Source organism: Phoenix dactylifera, chromosome 2 (assembly GCF_051530095.1).
Source record: "Phoenix dactylifera cultivar Ajwa chromosome 2, Ajwa_hap1_PhDact_Kaust_v1.1, whole genome shotgun sequence".
In the NCBI taxonomy this organism is placed as follows: Eukaryota; Viridiplantae; Streptophyta; class Magnoliopsida; order Arecales; family Arecaceae; genus Phoenix; species Phoenix dactylifera.
In genome coordinates, this window is record NC_143191.1 from 26,806,999 (window position 1) to 26,829,888 (window position 22,890).

The 22,890-nt window shown below is 37.4% G+C and overlaps 1 protein-coding gene across 1 annotated transcript; it reads left to right on the forward strand.

The window, feature by feature from the left end:
* Window positions 1-9,057: 9,057 nt before the first annotated feature.
* LOC103719048 (pirin-like protein) lies at window positions 9,058-11,848 on the forward strand. Its single transcript, XM_008808116.6, has 6 exons — window positions 9,058-9,328; window positions 9,434-9,483; window positions 9,594-9,632; window positions 9,726-9,754; window positions 10,083-10,249; window positions 11,030-11,848. Exons 1-6 carry the CDS (start codon window positions 9,213-9,215, stop codon window positions 11,526-11,528), a joined length of 900 nt encoding a protein of 299 aa, XP_008806338.3. The 5' UTR covers window positions 9,058-9,212; the 3' UTR covers window positions 11,529-11,848.
* Window positions 11,849-22,890: the final 11,042 nt, after the last annotated feature.

Sequence of the window (22,890 nt, forward strand, 5' to 3'; positions counted from 1 at the left end):
TAATTTGATAGCCACATCCTCTTTGTTGGCCATCAAAACTAGCCTGGACTCCATCAATAGAAGTTACCTGTAGCTTGAGGCATAGTCATGAGCTATTGCCAAGCTACTGCTTGGGTTAATAACACCCATCCCGATTTCCTTTTCTAAGTTCCAAACCACTTCCACATCTTATCATGACATCAGTTAAACAAATGCAGCCACATCGTGGCTCTCCTTGGCTACGCATTTGCATGTGATTACGTGTGAGAGAAGGAAAAACCAAGCATTTAGCACTGAAAGAGCAAAAGAGGTAAAACGGATTTTAGTTTCTGAGAAAACATATAAAGGTAGCACAAAAATGAGGCTAATGGCTTATGACCCTCTTTGTATCTAGGAGAAAAGGGAAAAACTCGGGTGAAATCCAAAGCTAAGATTGAGAGATGCTGACCTCACATTACTTCTGGCAAAATTTATTATCTCGGTGTCGGATCCTATTCTGATACCATCTTATTACAATATCAGTATACAGCATAATACAAAATGGCAAAGCGTACGAAGTATCAATATAGTATGAGATTGTATACTAGTTCGGTACCAATAAAAAATTATATACTAATTGGATACTAGTATGTTACAATACTGATCTATATGGCAAATCTCGACTTCTAGGTAATTTTGTTAGCAAAAAACTCAGTAACTTGAAAGAAGTTTTAAGAGATAAAGGTAATAAGTTCCTTTGTTCAACTATGCATATCGAGAGCTCGGTGCATCGATTTAAGAAAGAAGGATCAAAAAAGTGCTTGAGTGAATGGGTTTAAACTTGAATATAATTTGTGCTTGCTTGCTGTTGATATTCTCTTACTTTGCCCATGGAAGCAGCATGGCTAGGATATTCCATGTAGAGGATTTTGGTGCGATTTCTGACGGCATGACAGATAGAACCAAGGTAATCACGTTTATGATAAAGCTAAGAAATTATGGACTCCGAGAACTGGGACTTACAGTTGGGCCGGTCCGCGCGTGGCTTTTCAAGGCCTAATTCACTTTTGGATCGGGCTCATGTTAATATTTGTTTTAGCTCAATCCAATCCATTCTGGTCCTATTGCAGAAATAAAGTTGGGCTTTGACCTGGAGGAATGTAACCAAGCCTAAATATACCAAAAGGTTACTACAAGCAATCAAAATCCGTTTGAGATGTTAGGTTTAGCTTATTAACTTAACTTGTAATCCAAATCTTTGTTAGGCTAGGACAAAACTTGACCACTCCCATCGAGTAGATTGGTTGAGATGGATTCAGAGCGTGAATCCTAAGTTAACTATGGTTTTATCATCAAGCCACATGTTTATGCCTTGCGGAGCTGAAGGTCGTGGGTCCCGACACCATTGAACCCGTGCGTGTATATATTTAGTTCTACGATGGCTACTCACTAGATAAAACTTAAGTTTTTGTAGAAACTCATATAACATCTTCCGGTTAGTCTTTTTGGATAAGATCTCATATTGGTACAAATAATATCGGAGTAAACCAAGTTCATAGCCTATGTGGATTGGTGGATATTGCAACGTATGACCACAGGTTGATCGTAGTATTTGTAATTAGATTTGTGGTACTTATGATTGGATTTTAACAAATTTGGATTTTTAGCCTAATAAGAATGTTAGGGCTTCAACGGTCGGAGTATATAAGGACCCACTAGGTAGATCTTGGCTGCTTATAAAAGGTTGAAGAATACAAATAACTAGCCATTTTGGATAAGATTTTGGGTTGATACATCCTCAATCTCAAACTCTTATTTGATAGGATGGAAATCTTCTTAATTATTTTTGCTCAAATAAAAATAAGATGGTGAGGGACAAGATGCCTCATGTGCTAAATGTTAAAGGCAGTCCATTTTACATGATCTCTGCATTTTACATTTGTTTAAAATTTAACAATCCAAACCTCAACGTAGTCACCCTTGTAGAGGGTCAGAAAAACCTTGGCTAAACCATGGGTGTTCATGCTTTAATATTAAACATAACTAATCTTTTTAAGAAAATCAACATAAGTATATCCGACAAATTATCATGAGCCATGTTATAACATTAGGCAAACCCCGAAGGAACGGAATGTAACATTCTCTTCAGCTTTTGTTCAGTGATGATTTACTGATAATCAATACTAAATGCGGGGTTGGAACTAAACTTTTTGTTCAGGATTAAAGGAAAGAAAATCTGAATTTCAATAACGGTACAAGTACAGTACAGAGCCTTCAAAAAATAAATAAATAAATAAATCCATTGAGAGAAAACAGAAACGTCAACAAATCAATTACATGATTGATTTAAAACTTTTAAAACACCATACGCAACACCTTCAGCAGCTGATGCGTCAGATATTCGTTAGCTTGTACAGTGTGGGTCCTGCCAAGCCGAACATCTTTTGCTCTAAAGCCAATGGACCAACCTTGTTCTAACCAGGGTCCCACCTGATGCGGCCTCCACAACCACATGTCCTGTCCTCTTCATACATCTCCTTTCATTTGAGCTGGCCTGATCTACAGAACCAGCCAGGGAATGCTTGATACATCAGCTATACAAGACCCACCTTGATCAAAAAGAATAACGCCAGTGTGACAGAGCAATTCATGCAAAAAGATTACAAAACCAGCCAAAAAATTGCTCCAAGAAAAGACTGCATGCTAGATGCACCTCAAGTATCCAGCCTAATAGGTACGTTCGCAAGAATAAACTCAAAGAAATCGATAAGAGCCTGCACAAAGAGTAAAATATGTGGTTTAATTCGATGCAAAGTGAAGAACTTTATCGAAGCTCAACATACTGTGAATCCTCTTGAAAGTGAGGGGTGGCTTCAATGAGCATGGAAATTAGCACACTTTATCGAGAGTTCTTGCTTGCAGGATTGTTTTCCCCTTGATTAAAGAAGGGCCGATGCTCGGAGAAAGAGAGGCATAAGGAAGCTGAATAATAGCGTGATAGAGAGAGTAACTTTATAACTGGTCTTTGCTCAAATACACACTGCTTATAAGATGATAAATAGTGTAAGTTACACATTACTTGGTAAGAATCCTGTCCTCACCCAAGTTTTACTAGATATCCACCTGTTCTTTTTTCTTTTTTTTTCTAAAAAAAAGAAAAGTGCAAGATTTTCTACATTGTTCTAGCACAATCATATATGTATAGCCAAGATGTTGCTCGCACGTAATTTATAGTTTACTAGCATAGATTGTAAGTTAGAGAGAAATTTTATTAGACTTATCATGATTCAGCATGCAACGACCATAGGCTTGCTGAGGTGCTGAAGCAGCACAGAAGTATACAGTGAAATATAGAGCATCCATCCTCTGAAAAGGCTTTCTTTCTTTCTTTCTTTCTTTCTCCCCAAGACTTGGGACCTAAAGCATTTTCAGTGAAATATACAGTGAAATATAGAGCATCCATCCTCTGAAAAGGCTTTCTTTCTTTCTTTCTTTCTTTCTCCCCAAGACTTGGGACCTAAAGCATTTTCACTAATGATCTGAACTGCTGCTTTCTGCGCATGGCTACTAGCATGCAGTCATGTTCGTGAAAATCTTTTTACATAAGCAACTACGAATCGGTAGAGCATCACTCAAATGTCAACCCTAACACATAATCAGAGCATCTCAGGATGCTTAGCTCGGACGAGGATCGAACAACCATGAAGCATCAACAATCAAACTGCATTCGATATATATACCTAAAATCTTGCTATCAACCCTAGCTTCAACATTAACTATTGTTCGCGCTATGTGATCATAGACAAATCATGCCTCTTTCATAGACCTTCCCTCTCCACATGCTTGCATCACATGTAAATATCAATGAAGGTCCACAACCACACATTTTTCCTCAAGCCAAAACGTCTACAGCATTTGTTACCTTCCCTTCTTTGCAGAATTCATCCAGCTCATTAATAGTACCCTTACAACCACTAATTTAAAAGGCTCACAAGTAGATAATTTATGATGAGAATGGTCAATTCTATTATGAAAAAAAGCAAAGTTTTGCTGAAGATTATTAGAGCCCATTGCTTGATACCGCGTTGGTCTCTATTAAAAAAAATGTACAGGTCTTTCTAAATAAGATCCACTCGGCTTCTATGGATATCTGTAGCTCTTTCTGTCACAACCTTTAAATCTATTCAAATCTAATCACAAGCACCACGATTGGCCCGTGATCAGCTCCAATGAATCCGTACTGCTGTGCTCCCTAGTCCACATAGATTATGGGTCAGGTCCGCTTGGTACCATCGTAATAATTCAGGACCTCATCCAAAAAGGCTAGCCAAAAGGTATTATTTGGGTTCTTTGATCGTTTATAAATACCCAAGATCTATTCGGTGAATAACTAATGTGGGACTCAACACATGCCCACATGAATCCTCACACTTTCTTCATAAACCCTTTGTGTATTATTTACGATATCACCTCTCTAGTTCTTCTTATTATATAAATTTGGATTTTGACAAATTTACCCTAGCTCATTACCTATTAGGCACTTGCTTAAATACAGCTTGCGCAATAGAATATTTTTTTTACATTCGAATTCCCTCCAGACAGCTTAACTCCGTCAAGCCTGTAGGAGGATTCCAATATGGCTCCCTAAACCTTACCATGCTGCAATCATTCATAGCATTCGGGTTCTGCCAAAGTTTCTAAAAGACCCTCCTCTCTGTTGCCAATTAGTCAGGGTTTTGATAATATTGTTTCTTATAAAAATCCACTGGGATTCCTCTGATTCACCTCTTCGACATTCCTCCCATAACGCCCTTCAGGTCTTATATGGCATTCCCCACTAACTCTTCATACCACCATTCATATTTGAATTCATACAAAAGACTTTTGCCCTGGGGTCCAAAAATTGCCTTATATTAGAATTATTGTAGGACCATTGATTGTGCCAAATATTATCGGTTTCTATAAAGACTGATTATGCCAAACTTAGTCGGCCTTACTAAACTTCGTCAGTCTTCTAGCTCTATATAAATGTTGCTCTTGTATATTATAATAGATAGACAGAAATATAATTCTCTTCTCTCATTTTTTTTAACACCTTTATAAAACCCATTGGGTTCCCCCGTAACCCTCCCCAAAAATTCTACCTTTGATGCCGATCAAGGCTTGAGAGCATTCAATATAGAACCCATGCGGCCTTTATTGGTAATAGACAGTGAGGCCGGGATGAGAATCTTTGGCTGCCTCTACCCATGGCTGAGAGGGTTGGAAGCGAAGTCAGGCTCATTTTGTTTTACCCAACAGCACCAACTCACATCATCCCTCCATTCTCCACCGGACTTTTCTCATCAAACTCTGGTAACTAGGCAATGAAGAGGCTATGCTAGCTTAGCCTTTGGTTACTCTGGTAACTCCGGTTTTGGAGTAGGACAAGAGGGGCCAGGATGGCATTGAGAGAGAGGTGATGGTGGCCCCGGCAAGTCCACCATATGGTCATTGGGCCAAATGGCCAGTACCAATCTTTCAAGCACCATTGGCAGAGAGAGGGAGGATGAGGATGAGATTGGATAGGAGAGATGCCTAAAACTATCCTTAATCCTATAAACAAAGGCTATTATAATCGTAAAACTAGTTCAAATTATCATGTGATGATTATGTAATACATTTTTTCTAAAACTCATTTAACATAGATAGATTGTTGGAAGGATCACATTGCATTCAAAGTATAATTTTTGAAATTAAAAAAAATTATAGTGCATGATGCTTCATTGTAGATTTGGAAAGGACCAGATATACGCAGTCTTATCTTATACATAGAGATATTTTTTTTAATTTTTTTAGAAATATAATTAAAACTTTAAAATCAAATAAGAGGTTGTGTACCTTTGGCAAAGTTGACGAAGTAAGATAATAATTTACCATTTTTCTAGACGTTTTTTTATCGTAGCAAAATTATGGCACTTCAGACATTGGTGACCACGCCATGCATCATTCTTGTGTCATCATGCTTTTGGTATGGCGTCGTACATACGTCACACTTGCTTCTTTTTTTTTTTCTTCTTTTGGGTACAATGTCGTTGTTTCCGCGCTTCATAGCTCGCATCAGGGTGCACATAAAAGTATGAATTCTACTCTAATCCATGCTTTGACTCAAACTCCTTGATAAATTTAAATATCATTTAACAAGTAAATAAATGCAGATAAAAGTATGAGACAAGACTAAAATAAGTACCAAAAGAGGAAATAAAATAAAATAAAATCACATGAGAAACTATGCATGTGGATAAACCGCAAAACAAGGACTTTTCAAATGTTATGGTTATGCCCTCATGGATTGGCCCCTAGTTTGGCTCATAATGCCACATCAATGCAAAAGTGTGTACATACATACATACATATATATATATATATATATATATATATTATATATATATATCGTAATGCTGCCATCATTTTTAGGATAATTATTGGCACCTGCTTGTGTCAATACTTATCTTAAAAAATAGATGTACTTGATAGTTACGTTTGCTTGAGATAATTTAAATCTAATTTTAAACTAAAATTATCTTAATTATCATATTTAATTCACAAACTTGATCCTTAAACATGAATTGGATAGTTTAAAGATGGCTAGATAGCCTAATCCGAGTCTAAACCAATCCGAATTAGTTTAGAACTAATACAGTAATTTTTCTAATTAATCCTTCTTGAATTGAAGATACAATTTACGCTTCATAATAATTTAACTATAGCTATTTATCAATTTACATTAATAATCAATATCTGATTGTGGATCAAATTTCATGTGCAATGAGTTGTTGTTACTTAATAATGCCCCTATATTATTTGATTACTATTTTCTTAATCAAATAGCTACTTCATATACGTCTCTTATAATTTGTTTTGGGAGCTAGTGCAGCCAAAACTAAGTCTATCAAGCCCAAATACTTTTGTGTGTTCTTGATATGACTCGCTTAAAAAGACCTGATCTGGCCTACGTCCAAGAAAATAATCCAAAGGATTTTGGCATCAGGTACGTAAGATTGCGTCTTGCCAACCACAAACGGCTTTCCTGGTCGCTATTACATAATTTGACTACTACGTGCCGCGTGGCAAAGGCCCCTTGAGGGCACAAATTCCATGGGGAGATGTAGAAAATAAACGGCCAGGATTTTCTGGTAGTGTTTTGTCACCGAGATAGTCCTTATTCTTCTCCGCGGTCTATGATACCCAGGCAATGGCCGTCACCCTTTCATCAGACTTGCCTCAAGTCATGCACACGTCACTGCTACGTCTTGATCCATAAGTCCGCATGGAAGCTTTGGCTTCCACGTTGTCGTCACCGGCGTTGCAGTCTTTCACGTCTCTTAATCAAGTCATAAAAAAATGGACAACTTAATGTATCCATCCGCCGAGAACATTTGAGTTGAACTCATCCAAAAATAACTTTAATATGCTAATCATGACAAGTGAATGATTGAAGATAGATCGAGATTAGCACAAATCCCAGTACCAAAAAGGGACAATTCTAGTCAAACTCCACATGCTGATAGAAGAAGAGAGTTGGGATTTGAATCTAAAAGTTTCTTCAAAACACATGTACATGGTGAGAGAAACAAAATTGTCATCATTAGTATGTCATCATGTCATGCTGGTAATTGGCTAAAAGCACAAGAGGTTATAAAGGGAAACGCGAAATAAAGAATTTGTAGTCTGTTGGGCCAAACATAATGGTTGTATTACCAATTTTGAGGTCAAAATTAAGTCTGGACCATTAGGGTTAATGCATGTGATCCATCAAAATGAACAAAAAAAAAAAATCTAATTTTCCAATTTATATGCAATAAAACCATGATCACATATCTTTGTGGATATTTTTTAGGGATTGTCACTATATGTCATTATGACTCTTGATTGAATCCTTCATGTTTACAGTTAAACATCTCATCTTCGCTATTCCTTATATATAATTCTTGGTTCATTCTTTATGCTGCTTGAATGATGGTCTCTACCATCAATGTCTTTTTTAAGTACATCCATGAGAGTTATCCTATAGCAGTTAAGATAGTTGAGTTGTAATTCGTCCCTTGTATCTTTCATGCCATGTCACTACATTTATCACATTAAAAATGATATAGACAGGTATTCATAGGAAAAATGGAGATTAGCGATAGGTATGGAAATAACTTGTATTCTTTAGTTTATTTTTATTTCTTTTTATTTTGATTTTGATCTTTTTTTAATTATCTATATTAATACATAAGAAGGCTAGATAACTCTTTTTTATTTTTTCTAATTCTAATTTCTCGAAGGGAGAAATTCACTTATTTGTCCTGTTGATAGAAGGTTCGTGATTACTAATCCAGAATAGAGGTAGGATAAAAAGCTAGATCTGAAGGAAAAATAAAAAGCATTATGGAATTTTTCTAAATAAATAAAAAAATATGTTTTTTAGTTAATCACTAAGAGTATATGCATTTTCACCTTAATATATATATATATATATATATATATATATATATATATATATATATATATATATATATATATATAAACACAATCCTTTTTCTTTTTTTTTTTGCTATATAGATTTGAATCACCCCATTGGTGCCCATTTTGGGTACATACGAACAAGCAAGGTTGCAACATTTTTATATGGGCATTTATAGATAGTTCATGGGAGGTAAATTTTATCTACACATGCAAGTAGGTCTAAATCACCTGCACATAAGTCATACAAAAATCTAGCTACATAGTATAGCACCTTGTTGAGTTTGGCTGTATCCATATACGTTATGTTTAATATTGCTATTTTTAACCCAAAAAAAAAAAAAAAATCTAGAGCAAGCCAATTGAGTCAACTCATTTATTCCATAAAGGAGTTTGCCGAGTCCCTAAAACGGAGGGAACCTTAACCAAGTTCTTACAAAGATCAGCATAACATCAGCATGACATCAACTCATAGGCCGCGAGACTTGGGACTTCCAAAGCCGAGAATAAAGGCAACACGAGATGGCCAAGGCTTTGTACCTTTGACCGAAAAGGTGAAGTCTCCCATAACGAAACCCCCACAAAGTCCAAACTCCAATGGAGGAGATCCCAAGTTGCCCCCTATAAAAGCCCCACTTCCCCTTCTCTCTCTCTCTCAATCTCCCCAACCCATCAGGCTCCATCTCCCGCTCTCCAACAAAAAGAAGCAATCCCAAACCATTCACGGTTTGTCAGAGTTCCCAAGCTCTGTACAAACAGAGGATTCAATGGCTGAAACAGAGATCTCCCCTGTTCTCCAAGAGCCTCGCCATGTGGTAAGGAAATTTCAAGCAAGACCTCAGCATGAAGGCGATGGCGCCGTTGTCAGAAGAAGCATTGGAAGGTGCATATCGAAACTTTATGAAACTTTCTACGATATTAATCTTCTTGGAATGCTTCGAAAATCGGTTATTTTTCCGTCGGCTTAATGGTAGTCTGGTGTTACCAGGTTTGAGCTGAAGTACTTTGATCCTTTCCTTGTTCTGGATGAGTTCTCAGGTGGGTTTTGGTATCTAATCTCATTTAAAAAATTTAATGTGATGCTAATTTAATGTTGCTCTGTCATTTTCCTAACCATTCGATATTTGGTTTCTGCTAATGCATTGCAGTTGCTGCTCCTGCTGGATTTCCTGATCATCCGCACAGAGGTATAGATTTGAAAGATTTACTTTGCATTCCTGGAACCGTTGATATGTCTTTGTTCTAACTTATTCCTCTCTCTTTCTTCTTCCAAACCTCAGGTTTTGAGACTGTCACCTACATGCTCGAGGTAAATATCAGACCTACTGCCTTGTGAAATCTCTCTCTCTCTCTCTCTCTCTCTCTCTCTCTCTCTCTCTCTCTCTGTGGGACTGGTTTAGAAGTGGGGCAATGGTGTCCCAGATTTATAGAATGGGCCGCCACCAATTAGGTGAACGCCCATGCTCGAGCCCCACCAATGTTGTTAGTCCATCAACTTCGAACCTCTTGCTTAGCCACCAACTGTGGGGTTCTCAGCTCAAACCTCCCAAGGCTTCTTTTACTTCTAAGAGCATATGTATGAATCTAAGCCATGATGTTAGATAAACAAAGCCTCTATGTGATGATTCAAATCTCAGGGAGCAGTCATGCATGAGGATTTTGAGGGCCATAAGGGGACAATAAAGGCCGGCGACCTGCAGTGGATGACGGCCGGCAGGGGGATCGTGCACTCCGAGATGCCGGCGGGGCCGGGGATCTCCAAGGGCCTGCAACTATGGGTCAATCTCTCCTCCACGAACAAAATGTGAGTGTGCCTAAATGAACCCTTCATAGTTAATACATCATCATGATGCACGCTATTATCATGAAGTGTCACTTTCTTAGATACTTTTATTAGCACACTGGAATATGAAACCCGGAGAAGTTTCCTGGAACTTAAATCTATGGATCCGGATGCATGCGTGCTTGGAGGGCAATTTCCTGCCCATCTGGTGGGGTAACTCGGAAGGCTCGGTGTAATGATTCAGGCATTGTTAATGTTATGGTGGTTGTGTCCACCTCACGAACACCTTTCCGTCGCAGGGCAGCGACGACTTTCGGAGCTCCTATGTGAATTGCCTCGGTTGCATCTTGGCATTTTGCTTTGGGTGGTGCAAGTGGATCTAGTCAATTATTCGCATTGATTTTGGCACCAGGATTTGGACTTTGATGATTAATGAGACTTTGATCCACATCATTTTTTTGTGGTTTTAGGTCAGGCCAGGCTCCAACTTTATGGGCCAGACGAATAATTGTGGTGGTAACACCTGCTAGGTTTAGTAGTTTCTCGGCCGGTCAGCTGACTCTATTTAGAAGCAATTAAAACATCAATCAGTATTTCATTTCAATTTTTCCTGATCCGCATTAAGTTCTCTATCATTGATATTAAGTTCCAGTAGTTTTTTTTTTTTTTAGCAAAATCGTTAATAACCACCACACATTTCATTGATTATTGAAATGGGATATTAGGTGCTAGCTATACTAAAACTTATAATCTTAGGAATATTTAAATGTCATGCATTCTTAATCCCTTCGTTCGTTGCAGGATCGAGCCAAGATATCAAGAAATACAAAGCAGTGACATAGCTTGCATGGCTAAAGATGGCGTCGAGGTCCGAGTCATAGCCGGCGAGTCCATGGGAGTCCAATCTCCAGTGTACACCAGGACCCCAACCATGTACTTGGATTTCAAAGTCAGGCAATCGGCCCATCTTCGTCAGCCCATCCCAGCAACATGGAACTCATTTGTCTACGTCCTGGAAGGCGAAGGAGTGTTTGGTTCTGAAAGAACTGCTCCAGTTGGGCCGCACCACCTCCTCCTCCTGGGCCAAGGTGATGGGCTGGAAGTGTGGAACAAGTGCTCCAAGCCCCTTAGGTTTGTGCTCATTGGAGGTGAGCCTTTGGGTGAGCCTGTGGCTCAGCTAGGTCCCTTCGTGATGAACACTGAAGAAGAGATCGATCGGACGATCGATGATTTCCAATTCTATGTCAACGGGTTTGAGAAAGCCAAGCATTGGAGATCGGAAGGCATGGGGGGCCTTTAAGTATGTCAAGATCTTCCTTTAGTGCAAGAAGAGTAAAAGGATGTCTTATTTCATTCGATCGCCTTATTTTTTTTTTTCAATTATCATCATACAGAATAAATTCCGGTGGTGCTTAAGTTTTATTAAATTGGTTGTGTTATAGACACTTATATTTTGCCAAGGTCAGAAGCAAGGGAGGACTAATAGGGGAAAGGCCTTTAGTGCCCTGTATATAATGAAGTGTAGGCCAGATGACCGACTTGTTGGTGAAGCTCTAGAGAGCATATGTTCTTGAACACTTGCTTTTAATGATTTCGTAGTCTATAATGTTATATGTCTAATTTTCTACTGTTGAATGGAATTGCTTTTCAGACCTCAATTTATGGAATGACCAACATAGCTTTTTTTCATTTCTTTTTAATTCTTACCAAAATAATAGCTGTTCAAAAGAACAAGTGTTCCTTCTAGGAGGCAATGGATTGGGTTCGGCCTAGGACTGATTTCAGGCTGGAGCACAGAACTCAGGCCCGGCGAAAGCTTGGGCTTGTCATGAAAGAAGCTGACCCAAGTATGGACATTTCTTGGGCCAGGCTATCATTCATGGCACATGTATTTTCTAAAAGAAGTCAATTTGTGGCATGGCCTGAATATGCTTCCTAAGATTCAGGCCTAATTGGGTTTTAGGGCCTGAAATCTTGACCCAAGCCTTTTTTTGGATCGGGCTTGCAGGCTGCTGGGCCCATCAGGCCCAGGTTATTGGTGACCCTAGCCAAAAGTAATAAATAATTAAGCAAAGCATTATCTAAGAAATGTCCCGAAGTCCATCTTATCACACTTACATCCAGTTGGGACTCTTATTGCTGCTGCTGCTGCTCCTGCTGCTCTCTACAATATAATTGCCCTCGACCAACTTCAAAAATTTGAGGCTTGTCTATAAGCTGGCAAACATGTTTACACCCACAGAATGGGTATGAATTTCATTGCATCTTGTTAGTGTTGCTAAAGGAATTCAGTTTGCTTCTTCAAATCCCCCCTACTTTGAAGGGTTTTAGGCTGACTTATCCTAGTTGATTACAAGCAGAGAGGGTTAACTCTTCTCCAATCATGAATTTTGCAAATTTTAGTGCAATTTACTCCTACAACAGCTATAACCAAGATTGAAAAAATGTCGCCTTTTAATTGGTGTTTATCAAATATATCAAAAAATGTTCCGAGATTCATATTAACTAAGTTGAGTAAGCTCATATTTCTTCAAAAAAAAAAAACAAATTGTACCAATTTAATACAAAACCTATAGTTGCTTTTTCACCTACATTTGGTCAATCTTATCTTAGCAGTAAAGCGTTTCGTAAAGCCAAGTCCCCCCCCTCTCTCTCTCTCTCTCTCTCTCTCACACACACACACACACACACACACACACACACACACACACAAACAGACACACACAACGCAGAGGCAGGCACACACTTATACATGCATTGGCTATTCTGGCTATTGAATACTAATCCACCATCCATATAAGAGTGCGGTAGTTCCGGTTGTGTGCAACCACATTGGGGATTGGAGGCTGATCTCAACCACTCTTCTTATTGTATTGTAGTGAAGGCGAGAAATGCCCATTCACTTCTTCCACGATATCATCTTTGTTAATGATTACAGGCGAGCAACATTTGCTCCTCTGCACGATGTGACGATAACATGTTCTTTCTGTAAGATTTTATTTAAAATATAGGCTACCATTGATTGTGTGTTTTATATTATTTATGAAAAACGAATTGAAAGTGATTCAGATAGTTGATTGGTGAAGTCCAAATAAAGTTGTGATCCATAAAGTTTTGGGCTACAATCCATCTCAGTGTTTTTCCGGTATATGTATGTATATATATATATATATATATATATATATATATATATATATATATATATATATATATATATGGAAATATGGTATGGAGGTGTAGGGCTTGGTTCTTAGTTATTTAGGTACCTTAGTGGGAGGGCCCAATAAATGTTTTATTTATTTTGACCCAGTCCTCTCTCCCATCCAAAATCCTACTCTGACTCAATACTATATATATGAGTTAGAGGGTTGTCTGCCCCATTAAATGACAACATAAATAAAGAAGATGGAGAGAAAGAGCCGGCCCTAGTGACTGGTGAAGCCCAAATAAAGTTGTGATCCATAAAGTTTTGGGCTACAGTCCATCTCAGTGTTTTTCCGGTATATATATATATATATATATATATATATATATATATATATATATATATATATATATATATATATATATATATATATATATGTGGAAATATGGTATGGAGGTGTAGGGCCTGGTTCTTGGTTATTTGGGTACCTTAGTGGGAGGGCCCAATAACTGTTTTATTTATTTTGGCCCAGTCCCCTCTCCCATCCAAAATCCTACTCTGACTCAATACTATATATATGAGTTAGAGGGTTGTCTGCCCCATTAAATGACAACATAAACAAAGAAGAGGGAGAGAAAGAGCCAGCCCTAGAGTTTCTCCTATACGTAAGAACTGCTCTTGAAAAAAACTGTATCAGAATGGATGGAATAAACGGTATGTGATAAAATTTATTTTATTATGGTGTTTTAATTCCTAGTATAATGATCCAGAAATTCTAACATGTGGTATCAAAGCCATATTAATACTAGGATTAAAACCTTAAAAAAAAATTATAATTAACAAAGGGGTATTTTGTTCTTGTAAATCAATCTGCTAAGACTGAATTCGAGTTACAAAAACTTGAAAGGTTTTGCTCTTCTAGTCAATATGAGTTCATAGAATCAAGAATCATCGAAATCTGATTTGTATAATAAGAGTAATCACATTTTTAAATTTTTGCATCTTACAAATCTCTAAATCAAGTACCAAACTGAATCTGAAACTTGTTGCAGAAATTATAAAGACAACCATAGATCTGAGTTTATGTAAAAGTTTAATACTAATAAATCTGAGATTTGCATCACCAATCTCAACCCAAACAATCCTAATACTATAGAAAGTTTAGAACACCCCATATCTAAACAATATATGTTGCAGAAATTTTAAAACTTTCTCAGATCTAAGATATAGGTTGCAGAAATTTTAAACACCTCCAAATCTAAGAGATATATATGTGGAAAAATCAAATACCCACAGATCTACAATGTAGGTATTGCAGAAATTTTAAATCAGCCACAGATCTACAATATTCTCCACAAATCAACACCCCAAACATCCAAAAATCAGATCTGAAAATTTTCTTCAGTTTGAGAACGTTACCTCTTGAGAGATTTTTTTTTTTTAAAGGCTTTATATATTGTTTCAATTATTATGCATATTCGAGTTTCTGAATTGGCGTGGATGGCACCACCAAAGTGGTTCATTCATTCCAATTTTTGGAACTCTTTCAATAAGAATACTGTGAAGCTCCTTTAATTTTATAGCATGCCATTAGCTACCCAAAGGAGGTTAATTATGTACATTAATTTTAAAGGTAGTGTAAGTTATTAGTAAGAGAGTTTATTGACTCTACAGAAATCTATCTACCCAAAGGTGATAGTTATTTTTTTCTAAGGACTCATTCTTACTAATTGAGATGTGTCCTATATATTCAGCCCAAAGGTGTTTATATTGTGATGCATTTCAAGCTTCTGAGAATATTGCTAAAGTTTATTTTTCAGCATGTTCTTGGAATTATTATTAATGCTCAAACATAACTAATTAAATTCTATGTTGAATTTTATTTTTATTTCAGCTACTAGCAGTATTGCTGTGAATAATTAGATTTGCTCTATTGACCGGAAATAATTTTAAGGGATGGAAGAGAGATGTTGAGTTGGCCCTAGGTTTGGCTGACTTAGATATTGCTCCATATGAGGATGAACCCCCAAAGCCTGCTGAGAATAGTACTATTGAGCAAAAGACCTATTATCAAAAATGGAAAAAGGTTAACAGACTGAGTATAATGATTATGAAGAAGTTTATATCAGAGAGTTTTTGGGGTGTTATGCCAAATGAGACCAATGCTAAATCATTCCTTGATGCCATAGGACAGAAATATCTAGAGTCTGAAAAGGCCGAAACTGGTGAGCTTATGTTGACGTTGTCCACAATGAAATATGATGGAGCGAGTGGTATTAGAGCATACATCATGAAAATGCAAGAGATAGCTAATACGTTGTCTAACCTCAAGGTATCCATTGCTGAAACCTTCCTTGTTCGCCAAGCTCTTAACTCTCTGCCTTCACATTTTGATAACCTGAAAACCACCTATAATGCCCAAAAGGAGACTTGGAATGTCAATGAACTTATTGTTGTTTGTGTCTAAGAAGAAGAAAGGCATAAGAAAGAAAGAGGGGAGAGTATGGTGCATCAGCCACATTTTTCTAAGGGTCCAAAAAATAAAGGAAACTCACATCGGCAAAAGAACAAATTTCACCAACCTCAAAAAAATTAAGTAAAACACAGTTAGTCTAACAATTTGAATGCCCCTAAACCTGCCATTAAGAAAGACTCAAGCTGCTGGTTTTGCAACATGAGTGGTCACAAGAAAGTGAATTGTTATAAATACAAGGCATGGTTAGAAAGGAAGAATAAAAAAAGGAGGTAATTCACTTGCCTTTGTTTGTTTTGAATCCTCTTTAATATATGTGCCACCAAATTCTTGGTGGCTTGATAGTGGAACATCTATTCATGTTTCCAATTCTTTGCAGGGGTTCATAAACAAACACAGGACAAGTAAAGGGGAAGATAGCATCAATGTAGGAAATGGTGCCAAGGTCTATGTTGAATTTGTTGGAACGGTTAAGTTATTTTTTAAGTTCGGTTCTTATTCTATTTTAGAAAACACTGTTTTTGTACCATCCATGAGACGAAATTTGGTGTCTGTGTCAAGACTTGATGGGTTAGGATATTGTTTTAGTTTTGGTAATGAAAAATTTGAATTGTTCCAAAATTATGTTTTCATTGGTAATGGTTTTCTGTGTGATGGTTTATATAAATTAAATCTAGCCTCAAAACAATTTTTTATGAATATTGAAGGAAGTGGCGCCAAAAGAGCTTTGATAAAGGAGAAATCTTCTATGTTATGGCATAGAAGACTAGCATATATTTCTAGGGAACGAATTGAAAGATTGATTAAAAATGAAATTCTCCCTAACATTGATTTTAATGACTATGAAACATGTGTGGATTGCATAAGAGAAAAATTGACCAAAACAAAGAAACATGGAGCCACTCGTAGTAAAGATCTCTTGGAAATTATATACACTGACATTTGTAGACCCTTACCTCCTGCCTTGTGTAGAAGAAAATATTTTGTCATATTTATAGATGACCACTCACGCTATGGTTTTGTTTATTTAATTCATAATAAGTCTGAAGCCCTTGAGAAATTCAAAAACTATACGACCAATGTTGAAAAACAAACCGGCAAGGTGATTAAAATTATTAGGTCTGTGGAGGTGAATATTATGGTAAACATGGTGATATTGGACAACATATGGGACCTTTTGCTGAATTTTTGCAAAGTTGTGGCATTAATGCACAATGCACAATGCTGGGGATCTCTGAGCAAAATGGTGTGGTGGAGCATCGTAATCGCACACTAAAGAAATGGTTAGATGCACGTTGAGTGAGTCCAAATTACTAGAGTCTCTTTGGGGTGAAGCTCTTTTGACTGCCATGTATGTCCTAAATAGAATACCCAGCAAATCTGTTCCCAAACACCTTTTGAGTTGTGGACAGGTAGAAGGCCTAGTTTGAACCATTTTTGGGTTTGGGGTTGTCCGACTGAAGTAAAAATTTATAACCCAGGGGAAACCAAATTAGGGCAAAGAACCACTCGTTGTTATTTTGTAGGCTATCCAGGAGGCTTAAAGGGCTATAGGTTTTACTGTCCTGGTCATAGCACAAGGATTGTAGAGGCAAATAATGCAAGATTTTTAGAGCATGATGTTGGTGATTGTGTGTGTGCTACAAGATAGCATGATGCTTCAAAAGGTGACTTTACTACTATATCTCTACCTGTTGGATTAGATTGGTTCGTTTCTCAACCTATTGGAAGGGTGAAAATACGTGTAGAACAAGAACAAGAAACACCAAATCAACCTTTACCTACACCTCAACCAGTTAAACCTACTCAACCTGTTCAACCTCCTAGATGCTCACAAAGAGAAAGAAGGCCGGCAATTTCTAAAGATTATGTTGTCTTTTTGGAGAACAAGAGCATGGTGTTGATGAAGTGATTGATACAGACACATATAGTCAAGCTTTACTAATAAGTTGATTGATGCAATGAGGGAGGAAATGCAATCTATGGCACGAAATGGAGTATGGGAGCTTGTTGAGCTTCCAGAAGGTTTTAAACCTCTTGGTTGTAAATGGGTGTTTAAAACCAAGAAAGACTCAAAGAAAAACATTGAAAGATTTAAGGCTAGATTGGTGGCAAAAGGGTACACTCAAAGAGAGGGTATAGACTATACTGAAACATTTTCTCCTATTTCTACAAAAGATTCTTTCAGGATTATCATAGCCTTGACATCACATTTTGATTTAGAGCTTCATCAAATGGATGTTAAGACAACCTTTTTAAATGAAGATCTTTACGAGGAAGTTTATATGGTGCAACCTGAAGATTTTAAAGAATCAGGAAGAGAGAATATGGTTTGTAAGTTGAAAAAGTCTATTTATGGTCTGAAACAAGCCTCTAGACAATGGTATCCAAAGTTTCAGCAGGTTGTGTTATCTCTTGGTTTTATTGAGAATACAGCTGATTCTTGCATATATCTCAAAATCAGTGGAAACAAGTTTATTTTTTTGGTTCTATATGTTGATGATATTTTACTTGCTAGTAGTGACTTGGGATTATTGCATGATGTCAAAAAGGTGCTATCTAAGAATTTTGATATGAAAGATCTTGGAGAAGAAGCTTATGTGCTTGGTATTGAGATACACAGAGATAAATCAAAGCAACTTTTAGGTTTGTCTCAAAAGGCCTATATTGACCGTGTTTTTAGTAGATTCAATATGGAAAACTATAAGCCTGGCCTTGTTCCTGTTTGTAAAGGGGACAAGTTAAATAAAACCCAATATCCAAAGAATGATGTTGAACAGGATGTTAGATTTATGCCTTAGAAGCCAATCTGGCTGACACATTATTAATTCTGGAACATAGTTTTGTACTTGACTTTATTATTATTGAATAATAAAAGGGCATGTTTTTCATTTATATTGTTTATGTGTCTATGAATCGTTCAAAGAATTAATAAGATGATGATTCATATTCTCAAGAGTTGAGAATTTGAACCATGTGTTATTGGTGATTAATTCTTTAATGCTCCTGATTGATGGATCATCACGAGGATGGTGATCGATCCGATAAGATCAGTGCACAGATTGCTTTTTTTATGGATGAACGAGACTTGAGTCCACAGTGTAGGGACACTGAAGTGATACTGCAGGTGCTTGTTAGAGAACAATAGTACTGAGCATGACCAAACAAGAAGTCACTTGGATGTCTATCTACTCGTCAGTGACTTGCTTGATGTTGCAGTAGTATGATTAAACCTTGGACCTACGGTGTTTCGGCTATTCACAGTGAGGTTACTGTAGTTTGATTATATGTATACATGGTCTTTAGTCATATGGGTCCTTGTGGTATAGATTGGCTACAGTAGGTTCACTGTAGGAGTAGTGCATGCACCTATATGGAATCTATCGATCTTGGTAGATAAGGAGTGATCCTATGTGATTTATAAGACTGAGTTCGTAATACCTCGGTGAAAGTGAATCCTAGGTTCTTCGGTATTAAGCATGCTGATTTTTTTTTTTAAAAAAAACATGGTTGAACCTGATCGAGTTGCCTACGTACCCCTTCATAAGGGGGATCAAGCCATACGTAGTTCTTTTAAGTTTTAAAACGCAGCGGAAAAAACCGAATCAAATAATTTAATTCATGCATGCTTACAAGATCAAATCTAAAAATCAGCACCTTAAGAACACATAGGATTATGCCGGAATCGTTTAAACAATTATGCTAAAACTTTCATGCATGATTAACTATCAGATCTGAAACTTAAGAACTCTATTCCGATTAATCTCCGAATATCCATCGAATGGATTCTGGAGATAACTCCGTGAGGAGCCCCAAAGGAGGGTAAAACCTCGGAGAATCAGACCTAGACCCTGACTCCAAAATAAAATATTGATGTGGGATTAATACCTTTTATGATGGAAGAAACTTATGGATATGATCCTTGACTTCGCAGCCATGCACACGAATGGCCTCTATGAGAAGTACACGCGAAGCCCTAGGTAGATCGTCTTCCGCGGGAGTGCTAGCTCGCGCAGGAACGTTGCAATGGCTGAAGCTTTCTCCTTCTAAACACTCAACCTTTGATTGTTCTTCAAGGAGATGAAGGATGGACGTGAGGAAGAAGGAGAAGAAGGGATGGAGGCCCTCAGTAAATTTTTTTAGAATTTTTTAAAGCCTCTAAATATCGTATCTCTTAAACCCAAGGCATGGGGGTCTTTTATAGCCAAAAGACCACCCCACGCCTCACACCTAATTTAGACAACTAATTTGGCTGATAAAATTCCCAAAACATTCTGGTGGTTTGGCAGATAAGAGAAGATAAACATATCTAAATTTCGTACATTTTGGATCCCTAAAAGATAGGAATTCATGCATCCAAAGTTCAGCCGCAGACCATCCTATTTCATGCACCATGCAATCCCTACAAATTAGGAAATTCATCTAAATCTTTCTAGAAAGATTTAAGGCGCCATTTTTATAGGAAATATAGCCCCACGCCTCCTCTCTTCTCATGCCAATTTTTGGCTAAAAATAAAGAGGATAGGCATAGAAAATATTGGGGATAAATTAAGGTATCATTCTTCTCCAAGAAGATAAGGATGGGTTCCTAAAATTTAGGGATTCTTCTCCTTATCCAATTCTGATTATTTGGACTCATAATCCTCATCAAATAAGGTCTTCTAATTGATTTGGATCAAGCCCAATCCAATTGGGTCAAGTTCCATCAATTGGGACAAGCTCAATCTACTTGGGTTGAACCCAATCCAATTAGGTCAAACCCTGATGCAGCCCAAATTGAATCATATTCAATTTGGCTCAACCTAAGCCCAATTACTCAATCAAATTGAGTTCATTAGCAATCTAATTTCTAATTAATCCTCCAATAATTCAATAATTATTTTAATGCAACTTTTGCTTTGGATAATTTGTCAATCGAATTGACCAAATTATCCCTGAATGATTCTTAATCATCAATCAGCCATTTGATCAACCTAGAAACTTCTATGCGTGTGACCTCATAGGTTCGAACCTAAGCCGATAGTATAGGAACGTCTTCCTATACTAATCGATGTGACCATCTAGCAATGGTACCCGACGTCCGGATAGGCCGAATATATGCGAAGCAAATATTCTGGAACCCTGGACTATGGTTACTGTATAATTCAATCCCTTTGACTCCTAATGCCAGGATGACTTAGAGCTCACTGACAACCCTATAATTAGTACATCCATTATGTGATTAATTTTAGATATCCCGTGACTCCTCACTGGGATTACCCTGGCCAAGGTTTTGCTAAATTAATCACAAGACATTATCTTCTGTTTCCAGGAGGCGTCAATTCCATCTCGACTCATAACTGACTACACAAGTACTTGACTGCACCCAGTGACCTTCCGTCACTGAATTAGAAATTCAGGTAGTCCGGTACCAAAGTACAGTGAGTTGCTTGCTAGTCACAGGTTGCGATCTCAGGTCAGAGGGCCAAACTTATACCCATATCCACTCGGAACATCTCTTGACAGTAGAGCGTTCTGGAATTGGTCACGTTCGGTGAAATGTACTCCTACACTTCACCTGTGTGGCATACCAGTGTCTCCACACTCTTTGGTTAAGAGGATAACCAACGTATATGTCACACAACAACCTAATCTCGATAATGTTGTCGTCCTAGTAACAACATATCATTTGGTCGCGAACAAGTTTAAGGACTCAAAGATAAATCCTCCTTTATCATAACATAAGTCCTAAGGACTTCGTCATATAAGAGTTCATTTGAAGATGAAATGATGAATAATGCCAAATAACACTTTATTAATTTGTCAATTCATTTACAAAATTCAATCATCAATATGCTGACGATTGACATTTAGGATACAATTTCCAACACTCGACCGGGGCAGTATGTACAGTGCAAAAAGAGTTTTCCACTTTTCGAACTTAAGTCGAATAAATCTTGACATATGACAGACGATGGGGTTTGACGTGTTATCCATGACCTCCGTCCTGTAGGGATCAACGATAGAAGGACTGTATCATACGATAACTGCACTTAGAGGTTCATTATTTCATTCTACTGGGTAGCCACTACATACTGCTAGGTATCACTGGTGGATGGTGAGACTTACAGGGACTATCTTGATGATCGATGATCCCTGATGAGTTAAGTTGGAATTGTTCCAACCCATTGAAAGAAGTTTTCAATGATATTGTCATAGAGATCGCAATATATCTCACTACCAGACAGAATAGAACCTATGGGGTCACACACATTAGATGTATTGACCGATCTGATGGTTGAATTGTGATTTGGAATCATAAATAATTCATAATTATCAATTTGATTGATAATTGATGAAATCCGCTAAGAGTTAGTGAGTTAAAGAAGGAATAATTGCAATTAGATTGCATTTTAATTGAATCAATTGGATTTAAATTAATTGGACTTGATTATATTAAATTAGAGTCCTACTTGGAGTAGGATTTCTAAAGTTCTAATTGGATTAGAACTAAAATTTAATAAGTCCTAATTAGATTAGGAGTTCTTAAATCCTAATTAATTTTAATCTAATTAATCTAATGGCTCCTAATTAGATTAGGATTGAAGAATTTAATTGAGTCATAGTTCAATTAAATTCTAATTGGATTAGGATTTGAAAGAAAAGGAAATGGGTGCACCTAATCCTCTTTAGAAGAGAATTGGACCCCTAGCATTAGACCTAACCCCCTCACTTAATTTAATTAAGTGGGGGCTGACTTAAGGGGGGATAGGAAGGAGGGGTGTACGCCCCTCCTTTGCATTTGCGTGAAGAGAAAAGGAGGGGCGTACGCCCCTCCTTTGCATTTGCGTGAAGAGAAAAGGAGGGGCGTACGCCCCTCCTCTCTTGAAAATGTGGGGATAAGGATGAGCTCCTAAAATTTAGGAGCTCATCCCAATCCGCAAGGGCTTCAAAGAGGAGGGCGTGCGACCCCTCCTCTTATGCTTTTCCTTTTGGAAATACAGCAGAAAAGTTCTCCCCTCTTCCTCCTTTCAGCTGCAAAGGAAAAAGGAAGAAAAAGCTTAT

Coding starts and splice junctions, on each gene's coding strand:
- LOC103719048 (XM_008808116.6), top strand. CDS start 9,213: ATGGCTGAAACAGAGATCTCCCCTGTTCTCCAAGAGCCTCGCCATGTG. Junction 9,329..9,433: donor GTCAGAAGAAGCATTGGAAG/GTGCATATCGAA, acceptor TGGTGTTACCAG/GTTTGAGCTGAAGTACTTTG. Junction 10,250..11,029: donor CTCTCCTCCACGAACAAAAT/GTGAGTGTGCCT, acceptor CGTTCGTTGCAG/GATCGAGCCAAGATATCAAG.